This window comes from Salvelinus alpinus, chromosome 14, assembly GCF_045679555.1.
Source record: "Salvelinus alpinus chromosome 14, SLU_Salpinus.1, whole genome shotgun sequence".
In the NCBI taxonomy this organism is placed as follows: domain Eukaryota; kingdom Metazoa; phylum Chordata; class Actinopteri; order Salmoniformes; family Salmonidae; genus Salvelinus; species Salvelinus alpinus.
The window spans coordinates 38,329,146-38,350,347 of record NC_092099.1 but is presented as its reverse complement, the minus strand read 5'-3'; the positions used below and the strand labels follow the sequence as shown (position 1 = coordinate 38,350,347).

The 21,202-nt window shown below is 45.5% G+C and overlaps 1 protein-coding gene across 1 annotated transcript in view; it reads left to right on the top strand.

The window, feature by feature from the left end:
- LOC139538902 (receptor tyrosine-protein kinase erbB-4-like) overlaps nucleotides 1–21,202 on the top strand; it is a 591,021-nt gene that overhangs the window by 511,857 nt on the left and 57,962 nt on the right. Inside the window, exon 20 of the mRNA XM_071341463.1 lies at nucleotides 17,673–17,858. Within this exon, the coding sequence (XP_071197564.1) occupies nucleotides 17,673–17,858 (186 nt within the window). The remainder of the gene's footprint in view (nucleotides 1–17,672; nucleotides 17,859–21,202) is intronic.

Sequence of the window (21,202 nt, the reverse complement as noted above, 5' to 3'; positions counted from 1 at the left end):
ACACACAATACACTAAAATTGCAAATGTATTGAAAATAGACCCTTTACTCAGTACTTTGTTGAAGCACCTGTGGCAGCGATTACAGCCTCGGTCCTAGCTTTGATGTGTCTGTACTGACCTCGCTTTCTGGATGATAGCGGGGTGAACAGGCCGTAGCTCGGGTGGTTTATGTGTTTTATTATTTTTTTGGCCTTCCTGTGACATCGGGTGCTGTAGGTGTCCTGGAGGGCAGGCAGTGTGCCCCCGGTGATGCACTGGGAAGACCGCACCACCCTATGGAGAGCCCTGTGGTTGCGGGCGGTGCGGTTGCCGTACCAGGCGGTGATACAGCCCGACAGGATGCTCTCAATGGTGCATGTGTAAAAGTTTGTGAGGGTCTTAGGGGCAAAGACGAATTTCTTCAGCCTGCTAAAGTTGAAGAGGCGCTGTTGTGCCTTCTTCACCACAGTGTCTGTGTGGGTGGACCATTTCGTGTATGCTGAAGAACTTGGAAGCTTTTCAAATCAAATCAAAGTTTATTTGTCTCGTGCGCCGAATACAACATGTGTAGACCTTACAGTGAAATGCTTACTTACAGGCTCTAACCAATAGTGCGAAAAAAAGAAGGTATGTGTGTGTGTGTGTGTGTGTGTGTGTGTGTGTGTGTAAGTAAAGAAATAAAACAACAGTAAGAAGACATTTGAAAAAAGAGTAGCAAGGCTATATACAGACACCTGTTAGTCAGGCTTATTGAGGTAGTATGTACATGTAGGTATCGTTAAAGTGACTATGCATATATGATGAACAGAGAGTAGCAGAAGCGTAAAAAGAGGGGTTGGCGGGTTGCGGGACACAATGCAGATAGCCCAGTTAGCCAATGTGCGGGTTGGTCGGGCCAATTTAGGTAGTATGTACATGAATGTATAGTTAAAGTGACTATGCATGTAAGATAAACAGAGAGCAGCAGCAGCGTAAAAGAGGGGTTGGGGGGGCACACAATGCAAATAGTCCGGGTAACCATTTGGTTACCTGTTCAGGAGTCTTATGGCTTGGGGGTAAAAACTGTTGAGAGGCCTTTTTGTCCTAGACTTGGCACTCCGGTACCGCTTGCCATGCGGTAGTAGAGAGAACAGTCTATGACTGGGGTGGCTGGGGTCTTTGACAATTTTTAGGGCCTTCCTCTGACACCGCCTGGTGTAGAGGTCCTGGATGGCAGGCAGCTTTGCCCCAGTGATGTACTGGGCCATACGCACTACCCTCTGAAGTGCATTGCGGTCGGAGGCCGAGCAATTGCCATACCAGGCAGTGATGCAACCGGTCAGGATGCTCTCGATGTTGCAGCTGTAGAACCTTTTGAGGATCTCAGGACCCATGCCAAATCTTTTTAGTTTCCTGAGGGGGAATAGGCTTTGTCGTGCCCTCTTCACGACTGTCTTGGTGTGTTTGGACCAAACTAGTTTGTTGTTGATGTGGACACCAAGGAATTTGAAGCTCTCAACCTGCTCCACTACAGCCGCGTCGATGAGAATGGGGACGTGCTCGGTGCTCCTTTTCCTGTAGTCCACAATCATCTCCTTAGTCTTGGTTACGTTGAGGGATATGTTGTTATTCTGGCACCACCCGGCCAGGTCTCTGACCTCCTCCCTATAGACTGTCTCGTCGTTGTCGGTGATCAGGCCAGGTCAGGAAGTTCAGGGTCCAGTTGCAGAGGGAGGTGTTTAGTCCCAGGTTCCTTAGCTTGGTGATGAGCTTTGAGGGTACTATGGTGTTGAAAGCTGAGCTGTAGTCAATGAACAGCATTCTCACATAGGTGTTCCTTTTGTCCAGGTGGGAAAGGGCAGTGTGGAGTGCTAGATAGATATTGCATCATCTGTGGATCTGTTTGGGCGGTATGCAAATTGGAGTGGGTCTAGGGTTTCTGTGATAATGGTGTTCATGTGAGCCATTACCAGCCTTTCAAAGCACTTCATGGCTACGGACGTGAGTGCTACGGGTCTGTAGTCATTTAGACAGGTTGCCTTTGTGTTCTTGGGCACAGGGACTATGGTGGTCTGCTTGAAGCATGTTGGTATTACAGACTCAATCAGGGACATGTTGAAAATGTCAGTGAAGACACCTGCCAGTTGGTCAGCACATGCCCGGAGCACACGTCCTGGTAATCCGTAGCCTTGTGTATGTTGACCTGTTTAAAGGTCTTACTCACGTCGGCTACGGAGAGCGTGATCACACAGTCATCCGGAACAGCTCATCTCATGCATGCCTCATTGTTGCTTGCCTCGAAGCGAGCATAGAAGTGATTTAGCTCATCTGGTAGGCTCGTGTCACTGGGCAGCTCGTGGCTGTGCTTCCCTTTGTAGTCTGTAATAGTTTGCAAGCCCTGCCACATCCGACGAGCGTTGGAGCCGATGTAGTATGATTCAATCTTAGCCCTGTATTGATGCTTTGCCTGTTTGATGGTTCGTCGCAGGTTTTAGCGGGATTTCTTGTAAGCTTCCGGGTTAGAGTCCCGCACCTTGAAAGCGGCAGCTCTACCCTTTAGCTCAGTGCGAATGTTGCCTGTAATCCATGGCTTCTGGTTGGGGTATGTACCTACAGTCACTGTGGGGACGACATCCTCAATGCACTTATTGATAAAGCCAGTGACTGATGTGGTGTATTCCTCAATGTCATCGGAAGAATCCTGGAACATGTTCCAGTCTGTGATAGCAAAGCAGTCCTGTAGTTTAGCATCTGCTTCATCTGACCATTTTTTTATAGACCGAGTCACTGGTGCTTCCTGCTTTAATTTTTGCTTGTAAGCAGGAATCAGGAGGATAGAGTTGTGGTCGGATTTACCAAATGGAGGGCGAGGGAGAGCTTTGTACGCGTCTCTGTGTGTGGAGTACAGGTGATCTAGAATTTTTTTCTCCCTCTGGTGGCACATTTAACATGTTGATAGAGATTTGGTAGAACTGATGTAAGTTTCCCTGTCTCCGGCCACTAGGAGCGCTGCCTCTGGGTGAGTGGTTTCCTGTTTGCTTATTTCCTTATACAGCTGACTGAGTGTGGTCTTAGTGTCAGCATCTGTCTGTGGTGGTAAATATACAGCCACGAAAAGTATACCTGAAAACTCTCTAGGCAAGTAGTGTGGCCTGCAATTTATCACAATATACTCTACTTCACGCGAGCAAAATCTAGAGACTTCCATAGATTTCGTGCACCAGCTGTTGTTTACAAATAAGCACAGACCGCCCCTCCTCGTCTTACCGGAGTGTGCTGTTCTATCCTGCCGGTGCAGCTTATATCCCGCTAGCTGAATATCCATGTTATCATTCAGCCACGATTCCGTGAAGCATAGGATATTACAGTTTTTGATGTCCTGTTAGTAGGATATTCGTGATCGTACCTCGTCTAGTTTATTGTCCAATGATTGCACGTTGGCGAGTAATATTAAAGGTAAAAGCAGCTTTCCTAGTTACCTTCTGCAGGTCCCAATGAGACATCCGGCTCTTCGTCCTCTGCTTCGCTTCCTTTTGCGAATAATTTTCCTTGCGACACTCCACCAGGGCCCTCAGCTCCTCCCTGTAGACTACTACTGTTGTGTCATCTGCAAACTTGATGATTGAGTTGGAAGTGTGCATGGCCACACAGTCATGGGTGAACCGGGAGTACTGGAGGGGGCTGAGCACGCACCCTTGTGGGGCCCCTGTGTTCAGGATCAACGTAGTGGAGGTGTTGTTTCCCACCTTCACCACCTGGTGATGGCGCATCAGGAACTCCAGGACTCAGTTATGGGGTTCAGACCCAGGGTGGGGTTCACAGGGTTGGGTTCAGACCCAGGGCCCCAAGCTTAATGATGATCTTGGAGGATACTATGGTGTTGAATGCTGAGCTATAGTCAATTATCAACATTCTTATATAGGTAATCCTCTTGTCCAAATGGGATAGGGCAGTGTGCAGTGTGATGGTGATTGCATCATCTGTGGATCTATTCGGGCGGTAAGCAAATTGAAGAGGGTCTAGGGTGTCAGGTAAGTGTATGGGACATGATCCTTAACTAGCCTCTCAAAGCACTTCATGATGACAGATGTGAGTGCTACGGGGCGATAGTCATTTATTTCAGTGACCTTTGCTTTCTTGGGTACAGGAACAATGGTGGACATCTTGAAGCATGTGGGGGCAGCAGACTGGGACAGGGAGAGATTGAATATGTCCATAAACACACCAGCCAGCTGGACTGCACGTGCTCTGAGGACATTGCTAGGGATGCCGTCTGGGTCGGCAGACTTGCTAGGATTAACACACTTAAACGTCTTACTCACGTCAGCCATGGAGAACGAGAGCCCACAGTCTTCGGGAGCGGGCCGCGTTGGTGGCACTGTGTTATCCTCAAAGCGGGCAAAGAAAGTGTTTAGCTTGTCCGTGAGAAAGATGTGGCTGGTTTTCCCTGTGTATTCCGTGATTGTCTGGAGTACCGGCCACATATGTCTCATGTCTGAGCCATTGAATTGTGACTCCACTTTGTCTCTGTAATGAAGTTTTGCTTGATTGATTGACTTATGATGGGCATAACTGCACTGTTTGCATTCGGTCATATTCCCTGTCACCTTGCCGTGGTTAAATGCGGTGGTTCACGCTATCATTTTTGCGTGAATGCTGCCATCTTTTGACAGTTTTTGGTTTGGGTAGGTTTTAATAGTCACAGTGGGAACAACATCCCCTATACACTTCCTGCTGAAACCAAAAAATACTGCAAAGTTGCTAAGGAGCTAGAAGCAGAGCTGCCATTTCTGTTGGCGCCATCTTACTGTTTCACAGTAAACAAATTAAGAACTAAATTTCAGCATGCTTAATGGGAAGGGCACTCAACATGTATGGCACTTACACAAATGACTGATAATTGGCTGAAAGAAATGTATAATAAGCTTGTGGGAGCTGTTTTGTTACACTTCAGTGCAGCTTTTTACGTTATCGATCATAATCTGCTGCTTATTTTTTATGGCGTTACATCCCCTGCTATATCGTGGATCGAGAGTTACCTGTCTAACAGAACACAGAGGGTGTTCTTTAATGGAAGCTCTCCAACATAATCCAGGTAGAGTCTGGCATTCCCCAAGGCAGTTCACTAGGCCCCTTACTTTTTTCAATCTTTACTAATGACCTGCCATTGGCTCTGAGTAAAGCCTGTGTGTCTATGCATGCTGATGACTCAACATTATATACGTCAGCTACCACAGCAAATGAAACCACTGCAACACTTAACAAAGAGCTGGAGTCAGATTTAGAAGTAATAAGGCAAGTAATAAGCTAGTACTAAATATTAAAAAAACTTAAAGCATTGTATTTGGGACAAACCATTCACTAAACCCTAAACCCTGAACCTCATTTTGTAATGAATAATGTGGGAATTGAGAAATTTGAGGAAACTAATCTGCTTGGTGTAACCCTGGATTGTAAACTGGTCAAAACATATTGATTGGGAGATGTCTCAAATCAAATGTTATTTGACACATGCACCAGTTACAGCCGGTGTAGACTTTACCATGAAATACTGGCGAGCCCTTCCCAATGATGCAGAGTTAAAAAATAGTAACACATGTCTGACCGTAATAATGTGCTGCTCTGCTCAAAGTAGAGGAGAGATTGACTGCATCACTACTTGTCTTTGTGAGAGTTATGGACATGTTGAAAGCACCGAGCTGTCTATTCAAACAACACCTCAGACACCAATGCATAGCCCACAAGACATGACACCTGGTCCAGAACAGACTATGGGAAACACACAGTACTACACAGAGACTACATGACTACATGGAACTCTATTCCATATCAAGTTATTCATGCAAGCAGTAAAATCAGATTTAAAAAACAGATAAAAGTACACCTTATGGAACACCGCGGACTGTGAAGACACACAAACAAAGACATACAGGCAAACACGCATACGCACACAGATGCTGGCACACGCACTCTACACACACACGTACATTGTAATATTGTATCATGGTGGTATTATACATTTCGTGTTGTATATACAGTGCATTCGGAAAGTATTCAGACCCCTTGACTTTTTCCACATTTTGTTATGTTACAGCCTTATTCTAAAATATATTAAATAGTTTTTTTCCCTCATCAATCTACACACAATACCCCATAATGACAAAGCAAAAACAGTTTTTTTTTTTTTGGGGGGGCAAATGTATAAAATAAAATAAGCTGAAATATGACATTTCCATAAGTATTCAGAACCTTTACTCAGTACTTTATTGAAGCACCTTTGGCAACGATTACAGCCTCGTCTTCTTGGCTATGACGCTACAAGCTTGGCATACTTGTATTTGGGGAATTTCTCCCATTCTTCTCTGCAGATCCTCTCAAGCTCTGTCAGGTAGAGTGGGGAGCGTCGCTGCACAGCTATTTTCAGGTCTCTCCAGAGATGTTCAATCGGGTTCAAGTCCGGGCTCTGGTTGGGCCACTCAAGGACATTGAGAGACTTGTCCCGAAGCCACTCCTGCGTTGTCTTGGCTGTGTGCTTAGGGTCTTTGTCCTGTTGGAAGGTGAACCTTCGGCCCAGTCTGAGGTCCTGAGCGCTCTGGTGCAGGTTTTCATCAAGGATCCCTCTGTACTTTGCTGTTTTTGTTTTTGCTGTGACATGCACTGTCAACTGTGGGACCTTTATATGTCCAGTCAATTGAAGTTACCATAGGTGGACTCCAATCAAGTTGTAGATGGATGGTGGTAGGCCGTCATTGTAAATAAGAATTGGTTCTTAACTGACTTGCCTAGTTAAATAAAGGTTAAATAAAAAATGACAAAATTAAAGAAAGTGATCAATGGAAAGAATGTACATGAGCTCAATTTCGAGGCTCATATCAAAGGGTCTGAATAGTTATGTAAATAAAGTATTTCTGTTTTTATTTAAAATACATTTGCACAAGCCTGTTTTTGCTTTGTCATTATGGGGTATTGTGTGTAGATTGATGTGGACATTCTTTGTGTTTAATCCATTTTTGAATAAGTCTGTGTAGTAACAAAATATGGAAAAAGTCAATCGGTCTGAATACTTATCGATTGCAATGCACTGTATATAGTGGTGTAATAATGTTATATAATGTACTGTTTTATTTTTTGGGGGAAAAAATGGTATGATGTGCCTTAATGTGTTTGGACCCCAGGAAGAGTAGTTGCTGCTTTGGCAGGAACTAATGAGGATCCTGATAAATACTAAATACCGTACACATAGGACTATGGCTGACAAATACGATTCCCCATCTATTCATAAAACATTCATCAGTCATTTATTTCAAAAGGAAAAATGTTAAAAGTAAGATGATGTTATCTACTAGGTTGGTAATGCAAAGTTGGTGAAATCCCCCCCCCCCCCCCCATTTACACTGGTGTTTTTTATCTGTCTGTCGGTCTGACACTGTGTTCGTATTACAGCATGTTTGTATTTCCATTTTTATCATCTTGCTTTGATGTGTGTGTACACATGTGCTTGAATGTACGTCATGTGGTGAGTGTGTGTGTGTGTGTTTATGTGTGCAGTACGCAGCGCGTGTCTCTGCGGGCGGTCGTAAGTGACGGCCCTAGGAGGAGGCAGGCTGGGCATTCCCCACAGTGTTTCAGCAGCTGAGCACCACGCTAATGAACTCTTCTCCCCTCGCTTCCTCCCTTGTCTGTTTCTCTCCTCTCCTCCCTCTGTACTCTCCTCTTCTCTACTCCTCTCCTCTCCTCTCTTCCATTCTTCCCCTGAGGAGACAATGGTGCTCAGCAGACCTGGTTTCAAATACTATTTGAAATCTTTCAATCTTTTACTTGCTTTACCCTGCCTGGAGTGTACTATTCTATTGGTTAAATTGCAACAGGCCAGCGCAATTAGGCACAGTATTTGAAATTATTTTAAATAGTAGATGAAACCAGGTCTTGCCCTGAGTCTCTCTGCTGGTGGGAAAGCCACCTCTCAGCTGGAGGACAGCGTAGGGGAGGAGGGTGTAAGGAGGGGGGAGGAAGACCTTCAGATTTAATTGACTAAGCAGGAGGGATCAACGTGGAGAGGTAGGGGAGGGGAGTCAACATTCCAAATAGCAACCTATTTCCTATATACAGTAGTTCACTACTTTACCCTACAGGCTCTGGTCAAAGGTAGTGCACTATTAAGGTAATAGAGTGCCATTTGGGAAGCAGTCTTAAACGGCTGGAGAGACAGACTTCAGCGGCAAGCTTCAGACCGAGGAAGCTTTTGTAGGAGCTGCCTCCCTCCGCTCTCCTCCCTCCGCTCTCCTCCCTCCGCTCTCCTCCCACCACTCTCCTCCCTCCCTCGCTCTCCTCCCTTTACACTCCTCCCCCTGCTCTCCTCCCACCACTCTCCTCCCTCCCTCGCTCTCCTCCCTTTACACTCCTCCCCCTGCTCTCCTCCCTCTGTTCACCTCCCTCCCTCGCTCTCCTCCCACCACTCTTCTCCCCCTGCTCTCCTCCCTCTGTTCACCTCCCTCCCTCGCTCTCCTCCCTTTACACTCCTCCCCCTGCTCTCCTCCCTCTGTTCACCTCCCTCCCTCGCTCTCCTCCCTTTACACTCCTCCCCCTGCTCTCCTCACTACGCTCTCCTCCCTCTGCTCTCCTCCCTCTGTTCAATTCCCTCCCTCGCTCTCCTCCCTTTACACTCCTCCCCCTGCTCTCCTCACTACGCTCTCCTCCCTCTGCTCTCCTCCCTCTGTTCACCTCCCTCCCTCGCTCTCCTCCCTTTACACTCCTCCCCCTGCTCTCCTCACTACGCTCTCCTCCCTCTGCTCTCCTCCCTCTGTTCACCTCCCTCCCTCGCTCTCCTCCCACCACTCTTCTCCCCCTGCTCTCCTCCCTCTGTTCACCTCCCTCCCTCGCTCTCCTCCCTTTACACTCCTCCCCCTGCTCTCCTCCCTCTGTTCACCTCCCTCCCTCGCTCTCCTCCCTTTACACTCCTCCCCCTGCTCTCCTCACTACGCTCTCCTCCCTCTGCTCTCCTCCCTCTGTTCAATTCCCTCCCTCGCTCTCCTCCCTTTACACTCCTCCCCCTGCTCTCCTCACTACGCTCTCCTCCCTCTGCTCTCCTCCCTCTGTTCACCTCCCTCCCTCGCTCTCCTCCCTTTACACTCCTCCCCCTGCTCTCCTCACTACGCTCTCCTCCCTCTGCTCTCCTCCCTCTGTTCACCTCCCTCCCTCGCTCTCCTCCCTTTACACTCCTCCCCCTGCTCTCCTCACTACGCTCTCCTCCCTCTGCTCTCCTCCCTCTGTTCACCTCCCTCCCTCGCACTCCTCCCTTTACACTCCTCCACCTGCTCTCCTCACTCCGCTCTCCTCCCTCTGCTCTCCTCCCTCTGTTCACCTCCCTCACTCGCTCTCCTCCCTTTACACTCCTCCACCTGCTCTCCTCACTACGCTCTCCTCCCTCTGCTCTCCTCCCTCTGTTCACCTCCCTCCCTCGCACTCCTCCCTTTACACTCCTCCCCCTGCTCTCCTCACTACGCTCTCCTCCCTCTGCTCTCCTCCCTCTGTTCACCTCCCTCCCTCGCTCTCCTCCCTTTATACTCCTCCACCTGCTCTCCTCACTCCGCTCTCCTCCCTCTGCTCCCCTCCCTCGCTGTCCGTTCTTCCCCCTCCCTTTACTCTCCTCCCTTAGTTCTTCTCCCTGAGTTCTCCTTCCGCCGCTCTCCTACCTCCATCTTCCTCCCTCCGTACCCCTCCCTCTGTTCTCCTCCCGCCCTGACATGGAGGATATGGGAAGAGTCTGAACACAGCTTCTTCATTTAAACAGCAATCAAAACGCAGTGGCACATGTCTTGGACGAGGAGAGACACACGCAAACACACAAGGACACACACAGAGACACACACACAGACGTGGAGATGGCCCCTGGCGATGTTCGGCCAATGAGCAGCAGCCTTGTTCCCTCCTGCAGCTAGCAGCGTAGCAGGAGGATGAATACTCATTAAGTTAACTGTCAACTCCACGGTATTCTGGAAGTCACTGTGTGTGTGTGTGTGTGTGTGTGTGTGTGTGTGTGTGTGTGTGTGTGTGTGTGTGTGTGTGTGTGTGTGTGTGTGTGTGTGTGTGTGTGTGTGTGTGTGTGTGTGTGTGGTGTGTGTGCGTGTGCGTGCGTGTGTGTGAATGCCTGTGTGTGCTGCGGCATGGAGTTATTCCTTTTGAAGACCTAACCACAGCTCTGGGCCCTTCTTTATTACTGCAATATAAAAGCTAGTGGTCTAAACCTCCATTGTTTATGGAAATGGTGTATCTAGGTTTTGTTTTGTTAAATTGTTGTGATCCCATTGTATCTGGATCTGTATAAACACATAGAAACGGGCAATTGAACGTACACACAGACACACTGACACTCACATTCACACTCACATTCATCAATGCTAACACTAATAGGCTGGTGGCTGTGTGCACATTTGTGAGTGCTAGTATGTACTGTATGTATCTTGAGAATTGAGTGATTACATTTTAATATTTTTCTTGATCTTACTTGTGCTGCTCATCAGTTAACCAAATGGAATAATGCATGATTTGAATGAGCTCAAAATGCATTTCAGTCATAAGAGTTCCTTTACCCCCTGACATATCGAGAGCTTTGGGCTATAAGGTTCTATATGCAAAAAGATGATTCTGAGGTAATTGTCTTTAAAGTCCAGGTAGCAGATAATGGACCCCATCACATACACTATACTGTATATACAAAAGTATGTGGACACCCCTTCAAATTTGTGGATTCGGCTATTTCAGCCACACCCGTTGTTGACAGGTGTATAGAATCGAGCAGACAGACATGCAATCTCCATAGACACATATTGGCAGTTGATTGGCCTTACTGAAGACCTCAGTAACTTTCTACGTGGCACCATCATAGGATGCCACCTTTCCAACAAGTCAGTTCGTAAATGTTCTGCACTGCTAGAAGTGCCACGCTCAACTGTAAGCACTGTTATTGTAAAGTGCAAATATCTATGAGCAAAAGCGGCTCAGCCACAAAGTGGTAGGCCACAAAAGCTCACAGAACAGGACTGCCGAGTGCTGAAGCGCGCAGCGCATAAAAATCTCCTGTCCTTGGTTGCAATGCTCACTACCGAGATCCAAACTGCCTCTGGAAGCAACATCACCACAAGAACTGTTCGTTGGGAGCTTCATTAAATGGGTTTCCATGGCCGAGCAGCCGCACACAAGCCTAAGATCACCATGTGCAATGCCAAACGTTGGCTGGAGTGGTGTTAATGCTTGACGCCATTGCACTCAGTGGAAAAACGTTCTCTGGAGTGATGAATCAAACCTCACCATCTGACAGTCCGACTGACAAATCTGGGTTTGGCAGAAGCTAAGAGAACATTACTTGCCTGAATGCATAATGCAAACTGTAAAGTTTGGTGGAGGAGGAATAATGGTCTGGGGCTGTTTTTCATGGTTTGGTTTAGGCCCCTTAGTTCCAGTGAAAGGAAATTGTAACGCTACAGCATAAAATTATATTCTTTCTAGACCATTCTGTGCTTCCAACTTCGTTGCAAAAGTTTGGGGAAGAGATTTGTGTGGAAGAACTTGACTGGCCTGCACGGAACCCTGACCTCTACCAAATCGAACACCTTTTGGGATGAATTGGAATGCGGACTGCGAGCCATGCCTAATTTCCCAACATCAGTGCCCGACCTCACTAATACTCTTGTGGCTGAATAGAAGCAAGTCCCCACAGCAATGTACCAACATCTAGTGGAAAGCTTCCCAGAAGAGTGGAGGCTGTTATAGCACCAAAGAGAGGACCAACTCCATATAATGCCCATGATTTTGGAATGAGCTGTTCGACGAGCAGGTATCCACCCACTTTTGGTCATGTAGTATATTTATGTGTTGGTGTTGTAATTTAAGCAATAAGGCCCAGTGAGTGTGATATATGACCAACGCGGAGGGCCTGGATACAGCCCTTAGCTGTGGTATATTTGCCATCTACCACAAACCCCCGAGGTGCCTTATTGTTATTATAAACTGGTTACCAATGTAATTAGATCAGCAAAAAAGACATGTTTTCTCATACCGTGGTATATGGTCTGCTTTACCATGGCTGTCAGCCAATCAGCATTCAGGGCTCGAACTACCCAGTTTATAATGTGTCATATACATGGGTTCTAACAAGAAAAAGTGTACAATTTATACTCCCTGCATGTAAAAACCATGAAGACTGGCGGAAAGCCCCAAACCTAAGATGGTAATTTTTATGTAAGTGGTACTTCACTTTTTAGTATGGAATTCGGCTGTGAGGATTTTTCTCCAATATTCACGACATATTAACACAATTACATCCTTTATAGAATAAAAATTACAAGTGGAAATACGTATTTGATTAGCAAGCCAGTAGCAGATGAAACAGAAAGTGAATTCTCTCCTCCCAAGCGCATACCAGTGACAAACTTAGCTACACTGAACAAAATATAAATGCAACATGTAAAGTATTGGTCCCATGTTTCATGAGCTGAAATAAAATATCACAGTAATGTTCCATACGCACAAAAAAACGTATTTTCTCAGCCCAAAAAGATATGCACAAATGACTGTTAGTGAACATTTCTCCTTTGTCAAGATAATCCACCCACCTGACAGGTGTGGCATATCAAGAAGCTGATTAAACAGCTTTCTCATTACACAGGTGCACCTTGTGCTGGGGATAATACAAGTCCACTCTAAAATGTTATATGAGTCTCCCATCAATTTCTGAAGCCCATCTGGTTTGATTTCTATTGGTCATATCTTTCAAACTGTGCTCTTCACAAAAGTTCTTAACCCATATACGGTTTACGGACACAGTATGTTTTACTTTAGTTATCTTGCCATTATTTGTTGTTATTAGTCCCAACCTTCATCTCCATTCAACTCCTCCCATCTATCTCTTAACACCATCCATGTTGGATTTATATTCAACATATATTATTCAACTGTAATGTGATGTTTCACAAAAGATCTGAACCTTTCTATTCTCATTGTTTCTACAGATTGTAAATTGAAAATAAACATTTTTGCTAAAAGTATCATTATATTATTGATTGATTGACTATGACTTTTCAGTTGAATAATACCTAGGATAGGATAAAGTAATCCTTCTCACTCCCCCCCCCCTTAAAAGATTTAGATGCACTATTGTAAAGTGGCCGTTCCACTGGATGTCATAAGGTGAATGCACCAATTTGTAAGTCGCTCTGGATAAGAGCGTCTGCTAAATGACTTAAATGTAAATGTAAATGTAGATCACCCAGTAGTGCGATCTGCAGGGTTAGCTCCAGGTAAATATTGCAATTCTTCAGCCATTCCTGGACCTGTGACCAAAAACAAGCTACATATGGACAGTACCAAAACAAATGATCTAATGATTCTGTCTCTTCGCAGCAAAATCTGCAGAGCTGGGAAGGTTGTATCCCCCATATAAATAGCAGTCTACTGGTTGCAAGAATTTAGTATAATCATTTAAATTGAAAAATCCGGTGTCGTTTTGCGTATCAATTCATAAACCATGTGCCATGGAATCGTTATGTCAAATCTCTTGTCCCAACTATTTTGCAATTTACAGTTGAAGTTGAAAGTTTACATACACCTTAGCCAAATACATTTAAACTCAGTTTTTCACAGTTCCTGACATTTAATCCAAGTAACAATTCCCTGTCTTACGTCAGTTAGGATCACCACTTTATTTTAAGAATGTGAAATGTCAGAATAATAGTAGAGAGAATGATTTATGTCAGCTTTTATTTCTTTCATCACATTCCCAGTGGGTCAGACGTTAATATACACTCAATTAGTATATGGTAGCATTGCCTTTAAATTGTTTATCTTGGGTCAAACGTTTCGGGTAGCCTTCCACAAGCTTCCCACAATAAGTTGGTTGAAATTTGGCCCATTCCTCCTGACAGAGCTGGTGTAACTGAGTCAGGTTTGTAGGCCTCCTTGCTCGCAAATGCTTTTTCAGTTCTGCCCACATGTTTTCTATAGGATTGAGGTCAGGGCTTTGTGATAGCTACTCCAGTACCTTGACTTTGTTGTCCTTAAGCCATTTTGCCACAACTTTGGAAGTATGCTTGGGGTCATTATCCATTTGGAAGACCCATTTGCAACCAAGCTTTAACTTCCTGACTGATGTCTTGAGATGTTGCTTCAATATATCCACATAATTTTCCTTCCTCGTGATGCCATCTGTTTTGTGAAGTGCACCAGTCCCTCCTGCAGCAAAGCACCCCCACAACATGATGCTGCCACCCCCATGCTTCATGGTTGGGATGGTATTCTTCGGCTTGCAATCCTCCACCTTTTTCCTCCAAACATAACAAAGGTCATTATGGCCAAACAGTTCTATTTTTGTATCATCAGACCAGAGGACATTTCTCCAAAAAGTACGATCTTTGTCCCTATGTGCAGTTGCAAACCATAGTCTGGCTTTTTTATGGCGGTTTTGGAGCAGTGGCTTCCTCCTTGCTGAGCGGCCTTTCAGGTCATGTCGATATAGGACTCGTTTTACTGTGGATATAGATACGTTTGTACCTGTTTCCTCCAGCATCTTCACAAGATCCTTTGCTGTTGTTCTGGGATTGATTTGCACTATTCGCACTAAAGTACGTTCATCTCTAGGAGACAGAACGCATCTCCTTCCTGAGCGGTATGACGGCTGCTTTGTCCCATAGTGTTTATACTTCCGTACTATTGTTTGTACAGATGAACGTGGTTCCTTCAAGCATTTGGAAATTGCTCCCAAAGATGAACCAGACTTGTGGCGGTCTACAACTACAAGAAATGTGTAGAGTGGTTGAAATACGAGTTTTAATGACTCCAACCTAAGTGTATGTAAACTTCCGACTTCAACTGTATATGGCACGGCTGTAAATTGTTTGGTCCTGAAATGAAACTGATATACTTTTTAATTTATCACAATTTTAACCAATTAGGTTCCTAAATGCAGGGCCGACAGACAAGTTACTTTTTGCCCCTTCCACTTTCCTCTTCCATTTTTGCAGTAATGCTGCAAATAGTTCGTTATATTTCTGGCTAGTCTAATTTACCAATCCCCCAACTTTTTTTGACATGGGCTAATTGAGTGACTGTCAGTGAACCTTGTACACCTTGTATATTCTACTATTTTAACTCTTAACATTAAGTTGAGACCCCAACTGACTTCCTAAAAATATATACAGTGGGGAGAACAAGTATTTGATACACTGCCAATTTTGCAGGTTTTCCTACTTACAAAGCATGTAGAGGTCTGTAATTTTTTATCATAGGTACACTTCAACTGTGAGAGACGAAATCTAAAACAAAAATCCAGAAAATCACATTGTATGATTTTTAAGTAATTAATTTGCATTTTATTGCATGACATAAGTATTTGATACATCAGAAAAGCAGAACTTAATGTTTGGTACAGAAACCTTTGTTTGCAATTACAGAGATCATACGTTTCCTGTAGTTCTTGACCAGGTTTGCACACATTGCAGCAGGGATTTTGGCCCACTCCTCCATACAGACCTTCTCCAGATCCTTCCGGTTTCGGGGCTGTCGCTGGGCAATACGGACTTTCAGCTCCCTCCAAAGATTTTCTATTGGGTTCAGGTCTGGAGACTGGCTAGGCCACTTGGGGACCTTGAGATGCTTCTTACGGAGCCACTCCTTAGTTGCCCTGGCTGTGTGTTTCGGGTCGTTGTCATGCTGGAAGACCCAGCCACGACCCATATTCAATGCTCTTACTGAGGGAAGGACGTTGTTGGCCAAGATCTCGCGATACATGGCCACATCCATCCTCCCCTCAACACGGTGCAGTCGTCCTGTCCCCTTTGCAGAAAAGCATCCCAAAAGAATGATGTTTCCACCTCCATGCTTCACGGTTGGGATGGTGTTCTTGGGGTTGTACTCATCCTTCTTCTTCCTCCAAACACGGCGAGTGGAGTTTAGACCAAAAAGCTCTATTTTTGTCTCATCAGACCACATGACCTTCTCCCATTCCTCCTCTGGATCATCCAGATGGTCATTGGCAAACTTCAGACGGGCCTGGACATGCGCTGGCTTGAGCAGGGGGACCTTGCGTGCGCTGTAGGATTTTAATCCATGACGGCGTAGTGTGTTACTAATGGTTTTCTTTGAGACTGTGGTCCCAGCTCTCTTCAGGTCATTGACCAGGTCCTGCCGTGTAGCTGGGCTGATCCCTCACCTTCCTCATGATCATTGATGCCCCACGAGGTGAGATCTTGCATGGAGCCCCAGACCGAGGGTGATTGACCTTCATCTTGAACTTCTTCCATTTTCTAATAATTGCGCCAACAGTTGTTGCCTTCTCACCAAGCTGATTGCCTATTGTCCTGTAGCCCATCCCAGCCTTGTGCAGGTCTACAATTTTATCCCCGATGTCTTTACACAGCTCTCTGGTCTTGGCCATTGTGGAGAGGTTGGAGTCTGTTTGATTGAGTGTGTGGACAGGTGTCTTTTATACAGGTAACGAGTTCAAACAGGTGCAGTTAATACAGGTAATGAGTGGAGAACAGGAGGGCTTCTTAAAGAAAAACTAACAGGTCTGTGAGAGCCGGAATTCTTACTGGTTGGTAGGTGATCAAATACTTATGTCATGCAATAAAATGCAAATTAATTACTTAAAAATCATACAATGTGATTTTCTGGATTTTTGTTTTAGATTCCGTCTCTCACAGTTGAAGTGTACCTATGATAAAAATTACAGACCTCTACATCCTTTGTAAGTAGGAAAACCTGCAAAATCGGCAGTGTATCAAATACTTCTTCTCCCCACTGTATATATACAGTATATATTGTTTTGTTTTTGGAAATGTACCCACAGGCCTACAAAAGCAGGCCCGCGGGGCCGCCAGCTGCACAACCCTGATCTATAGTATGACAGCATCAGCTGTTAGCTACCAACAGCTGGCAGACGTGTTTACATTTGGTTAGTTTTATCAGTGTTATTTAGAGTGAAGACATGAGCTAAATGCACTAGATCTAGATAACGTTAGCATAGCAAGCTATCTCTTTCACTTACCCAGTTGACTTCCATGCTCACTGAAGTCCATGATAATGCTCGGTCTCTGCTGGTGCTGCTGACTGTTTGAGTTGCTTTAGAAGCCACATTGATGGTAGGGAAAGCATCCACTTTGAGAAGCAACTTCTTGCTGAAGCAGTCCTTCCATTGGTGGTAGCCTTGGAAGTTGTCATGAAATAAATGTGCCCCGCAGATTGACAATTAGACGCCCAATTCGCCCGCCTCATTCTCAACAAATGTATCCCACTTTTGACTGTTTTTTATTCATGGTGTGAAGCTGACTGCGGGGCATTGTGGACGTGTTTCTAAAGTTAGAGCTGATTTAGAGAACCTCAAACCCAACTTTTAGAACAACATAATATTATAACAATTGATTTAAGAGTTTGTAAATTGGGAATGTTGACTTGGGGTGCTTTAAGTTACTGTTTATGTATTTCTGGCATTGAGAAATAAGTGCTACATTCCCTTTAAAGTTCCGAACCCTGGTTTGAATGGTTGCCAGCAATTTTTATATTGTATTATTTTGAACTTAAGATGAATTGTCGTATTTTGAGTACTATATAGGTAGAGAACATTGGACAGAACAAGGCTATGTTAACAACAGCATTTTTACAAAATTGGTGAATGTACTGTATGGTCTCTGCGTGGGCCTGAGTTCCTGTGTGTGTTCCCCAGGAGGCTCTGATCATGGCCAGCATGGAACACCCCCATCTGGTCCGTCTCCTGGGGGTCTGCCTGAGCCCCACCATCCAGCTGGTCACCCAGCTCATGCCCCATGGCTGCCTGCTCGATTACATCCACGAACACAAGGACAACATCGGCTCCCAGCTGCTGCTCAACTGGTGTGTCCAGATCGCCAAGGTAAGACTCACCTGTTATTGTCAAATCTTGTCTGGGAGTTTGAGTGCCATCTTAAACACTTTCTGTTTGTGCTCCTTTTTCATATGTATCTCATACTCTACATACCCACACTGTAATGGAAAACTGTAATTTATACAGTAATTTTAGATATTATCAACAGTAAAACAAAAAAAATGCAGCACACTGTAGGTCAGGGTTACCCAGCAGGCGGCCTGCGGGCCAATGGTTTTATTTGGTCCACCAAGTTTTCAGAGCAAAAAAAGTATAATTTTTGGACATAAGACTGTAAAAACACCTAGGAAATCATCTCCAAGTGATTTTAATTTAAGAAATCTGTTCCCAAGTATTCCCATGCATAATAGAGAGACACGTGATCGTTTACAAATGTAAGCAAGGTTCGAAATTATTATGTTTTAGTCAAACATTATATCTGTTTGGGCTTCTTGCAGTCAATTTGCAGTCTACAAATTATTTGTAATTATGTTCCGCCGCCCGACCATGTGCTCAAGAAAAAATTGGCCCGCAGCTGAATCTAGTTGATGATCCCTGCTATAAATAATGGTGCATTTTGGGAAAATTGCTGTATTTTGAATGATACTGTAATTCCACCCCACATATACAGTACCGTATCATATCCACTAGTGGGTGCAGGGTATTGTTGTTTCTGTCTCATTAACATATTTTGAGGAGTGCCTTGTTAGGGGCCATATTTGTTGCACCCATGAGGGAGAATGCTCTACCAATTTAACCTGCCACCCCCCAGGAGATAATAAGCCAAATGAATTAAATGCATCCCGCCTATCCTTGCATGGGTGAAGAAGACGTCTGTCTTTGTACATCTTCCTCCGAAGAGGATGTTTAGTTCCGAGGACTCCAATGGATTCCTGTGAATTTGAAGACAAGTAAATAAGATAGCAGCTCACATCACCTTGGGTCCGGAGGTATTGGACCATACTATTATCTGAATCATTTCAGTGACACATACACACAGAGACCGTGTCTCTCACCCCCACTGCAACCCCACAGCTCCAAACCAAAATGTCACGCCAGGCACTCGCTGCAGACTCTTTTGTAGATTTAATATCTTAGACAAAATATGCCTTTTGCTCATAGATATGACACTGTTGAGGGATAAAGGTGGGAGTTTTCTACCATAAACTTTTAAAGCATTAGTTACCGTTTGGAATAAAAAAGAACAACACTTGCTGTAGGCCAACAAAATGTGTTGGTCCACTGTAGCTCAGTTGGTAGAGCACAGTGCTTACAGCGCCTGGGATAGTTGGTTCAATTCCTGCGACCATGACTGTACGTCGCTTTGGATAAAAGCCACTACTAAATGACAAATATATATACCCCAATAAAGTGCTTATTTATGACTTTACATTGCACAGGGAAAGCATGCATTAAGGCTGCTTTCCCAAGCGTTGCCTTATTCTCTGTATTGTATTTCACTTTCATTTATTCAGCGGAACCCAATTGAGAATTCACAATGGTGCCCTGAGAACAAACAACTCACAAACATTATGATTCAATAAATCAATACAACAGCAAATTCACTACAAGATACAACAGATACAGACACATCACATCTCAACAGTGCACTACAGGGTCATGGTCAAAAGAACCACACAGTGTAGGGAATAGGGAGCCATTTGAGACTGAGACCAGGTGTTTCTAAGGCAGTGGCTGTGATGGTTGTAATGGCCTTCTCCTAGGGGTGAGTCAGTGGACCCTCAGGGGCCCGAGGTAATGAGGTCAGAGGCCCCAGGTAATGAGGACAGGGACCTGGGATAGAGACAGCATACCATTCCTCTATACACTCTGTGGCTAGGCATCACTATGGGAGAAGCCTGAAGTCTCTGGCGGCAGCCTCTGTGCTTGTGGAGGTGGCACCTCAATTGCGGCCGGAGAGGGCTCAGCTGCAAGTTGGTGCTGAGTATCAGGGTTTGGCTCTGGAGTTGGCACTCTTCTGCCACCTAAAGGAGTGGTGTCCAGAGCATCCAGGCCTGGGAGGAAGGAGGTGGCAGCAAAGGGGGCTGCTGCCTCCTGGCCCAGCAGCTGATCCACATGGCGTCGGTGCACCTGACCATCAGGTGTCCGAGTCCTGTAAGAGACCGGTCCAATGGCTTTTTCCATGACTGCAGGGACTCACTTAGGTAGCTCGTCAGGTTCAAAATGCCTTAAATGACCATGGCCCCCTGTCTGCATCATCCTCCTGCCTTAGACACATTTCACATGCGAAGTCCAGGTGCAGCCAGTCTAAGCCAGTCTAAGGCAGTTGTCAATCGCCTGTTAATTAACAGCTCGGCTAGACTCTTCCCAGTAGTAGCCGTGGGTGTAACATGATGAGACAGCAGGAACCTTGACAGTCGGGTCTGCCAGTCACCCACCGAGATCCCAGACAGAGCCTCCTTGGTTGTCTGAACCATGCGTTCAGCTTGGCCATTAGAGGATGGGTGATATGGGGCTGCTGTGACGTCTGATTCCGCTCTGCCCAACAGAACTCTTTAAACTCAGCAGATGTGAAGACAGATCCATTGTCTGACACCAGGATGTCACACCACCCATGTGTGGCAAACAGGAGACGGAAGGTGCTTATCACAGCAGCATAGGACATCAAACTAACCATGGCTACTTCCAGCCACTTTGAGTGGGAATCCACTACAATGAGAAAGTTAATTCCTTTGAATGGCCCAGCAAAGTCTTTACAAAGACGGAACCATTTCTTTGTTGTCTACCCCCATGGGTGCATAGCGACCTTGGGTGGAGCATGTAGTGACTCCTGACAGGTGGCGAAGCTGCACACCACTGCCTCAATTTACATGTCCTTCCCAGGCCACCACATAGCTCTGTGCCATTGCCTTCATCCTCACTATTCCAGTATGCAAATTATGCGAGGAACCACCACCCGACTGTCCCACAACACACAGTTCTTGTGAACCAACAACTCATTCTGACATGACCAGTAGGGCCCAAACTGGCTGCCAGGAACCTCGGAGGCCCATCAATGCAGCACCCAGCGAAGCACCGGGGACAGGACAGGATCCTTCAAGATCAGTGTGGCTATCCTAGAAGCATGGAGAGGGGCATCAGGCACCACCAACAGCATCACTTCCCAGGGAGATGGTGCCACAGACAAAGGGATAGCGAGTGGCAGGTGACTCCGGGCATCAACATTAAACAGCTGCTTCCCTGGACAATAGCAGAGCTCATAACTATGGGCTCCCAATATCAGGCTCAATCTGAACATCGAGGTGAAATAATCTGGTGCATGGGCTTCATATGATGAAGCAAGCTTGTGGTCAGTGTAGGCCACAAAATGGTGACCTGACAAGGACTGGTGG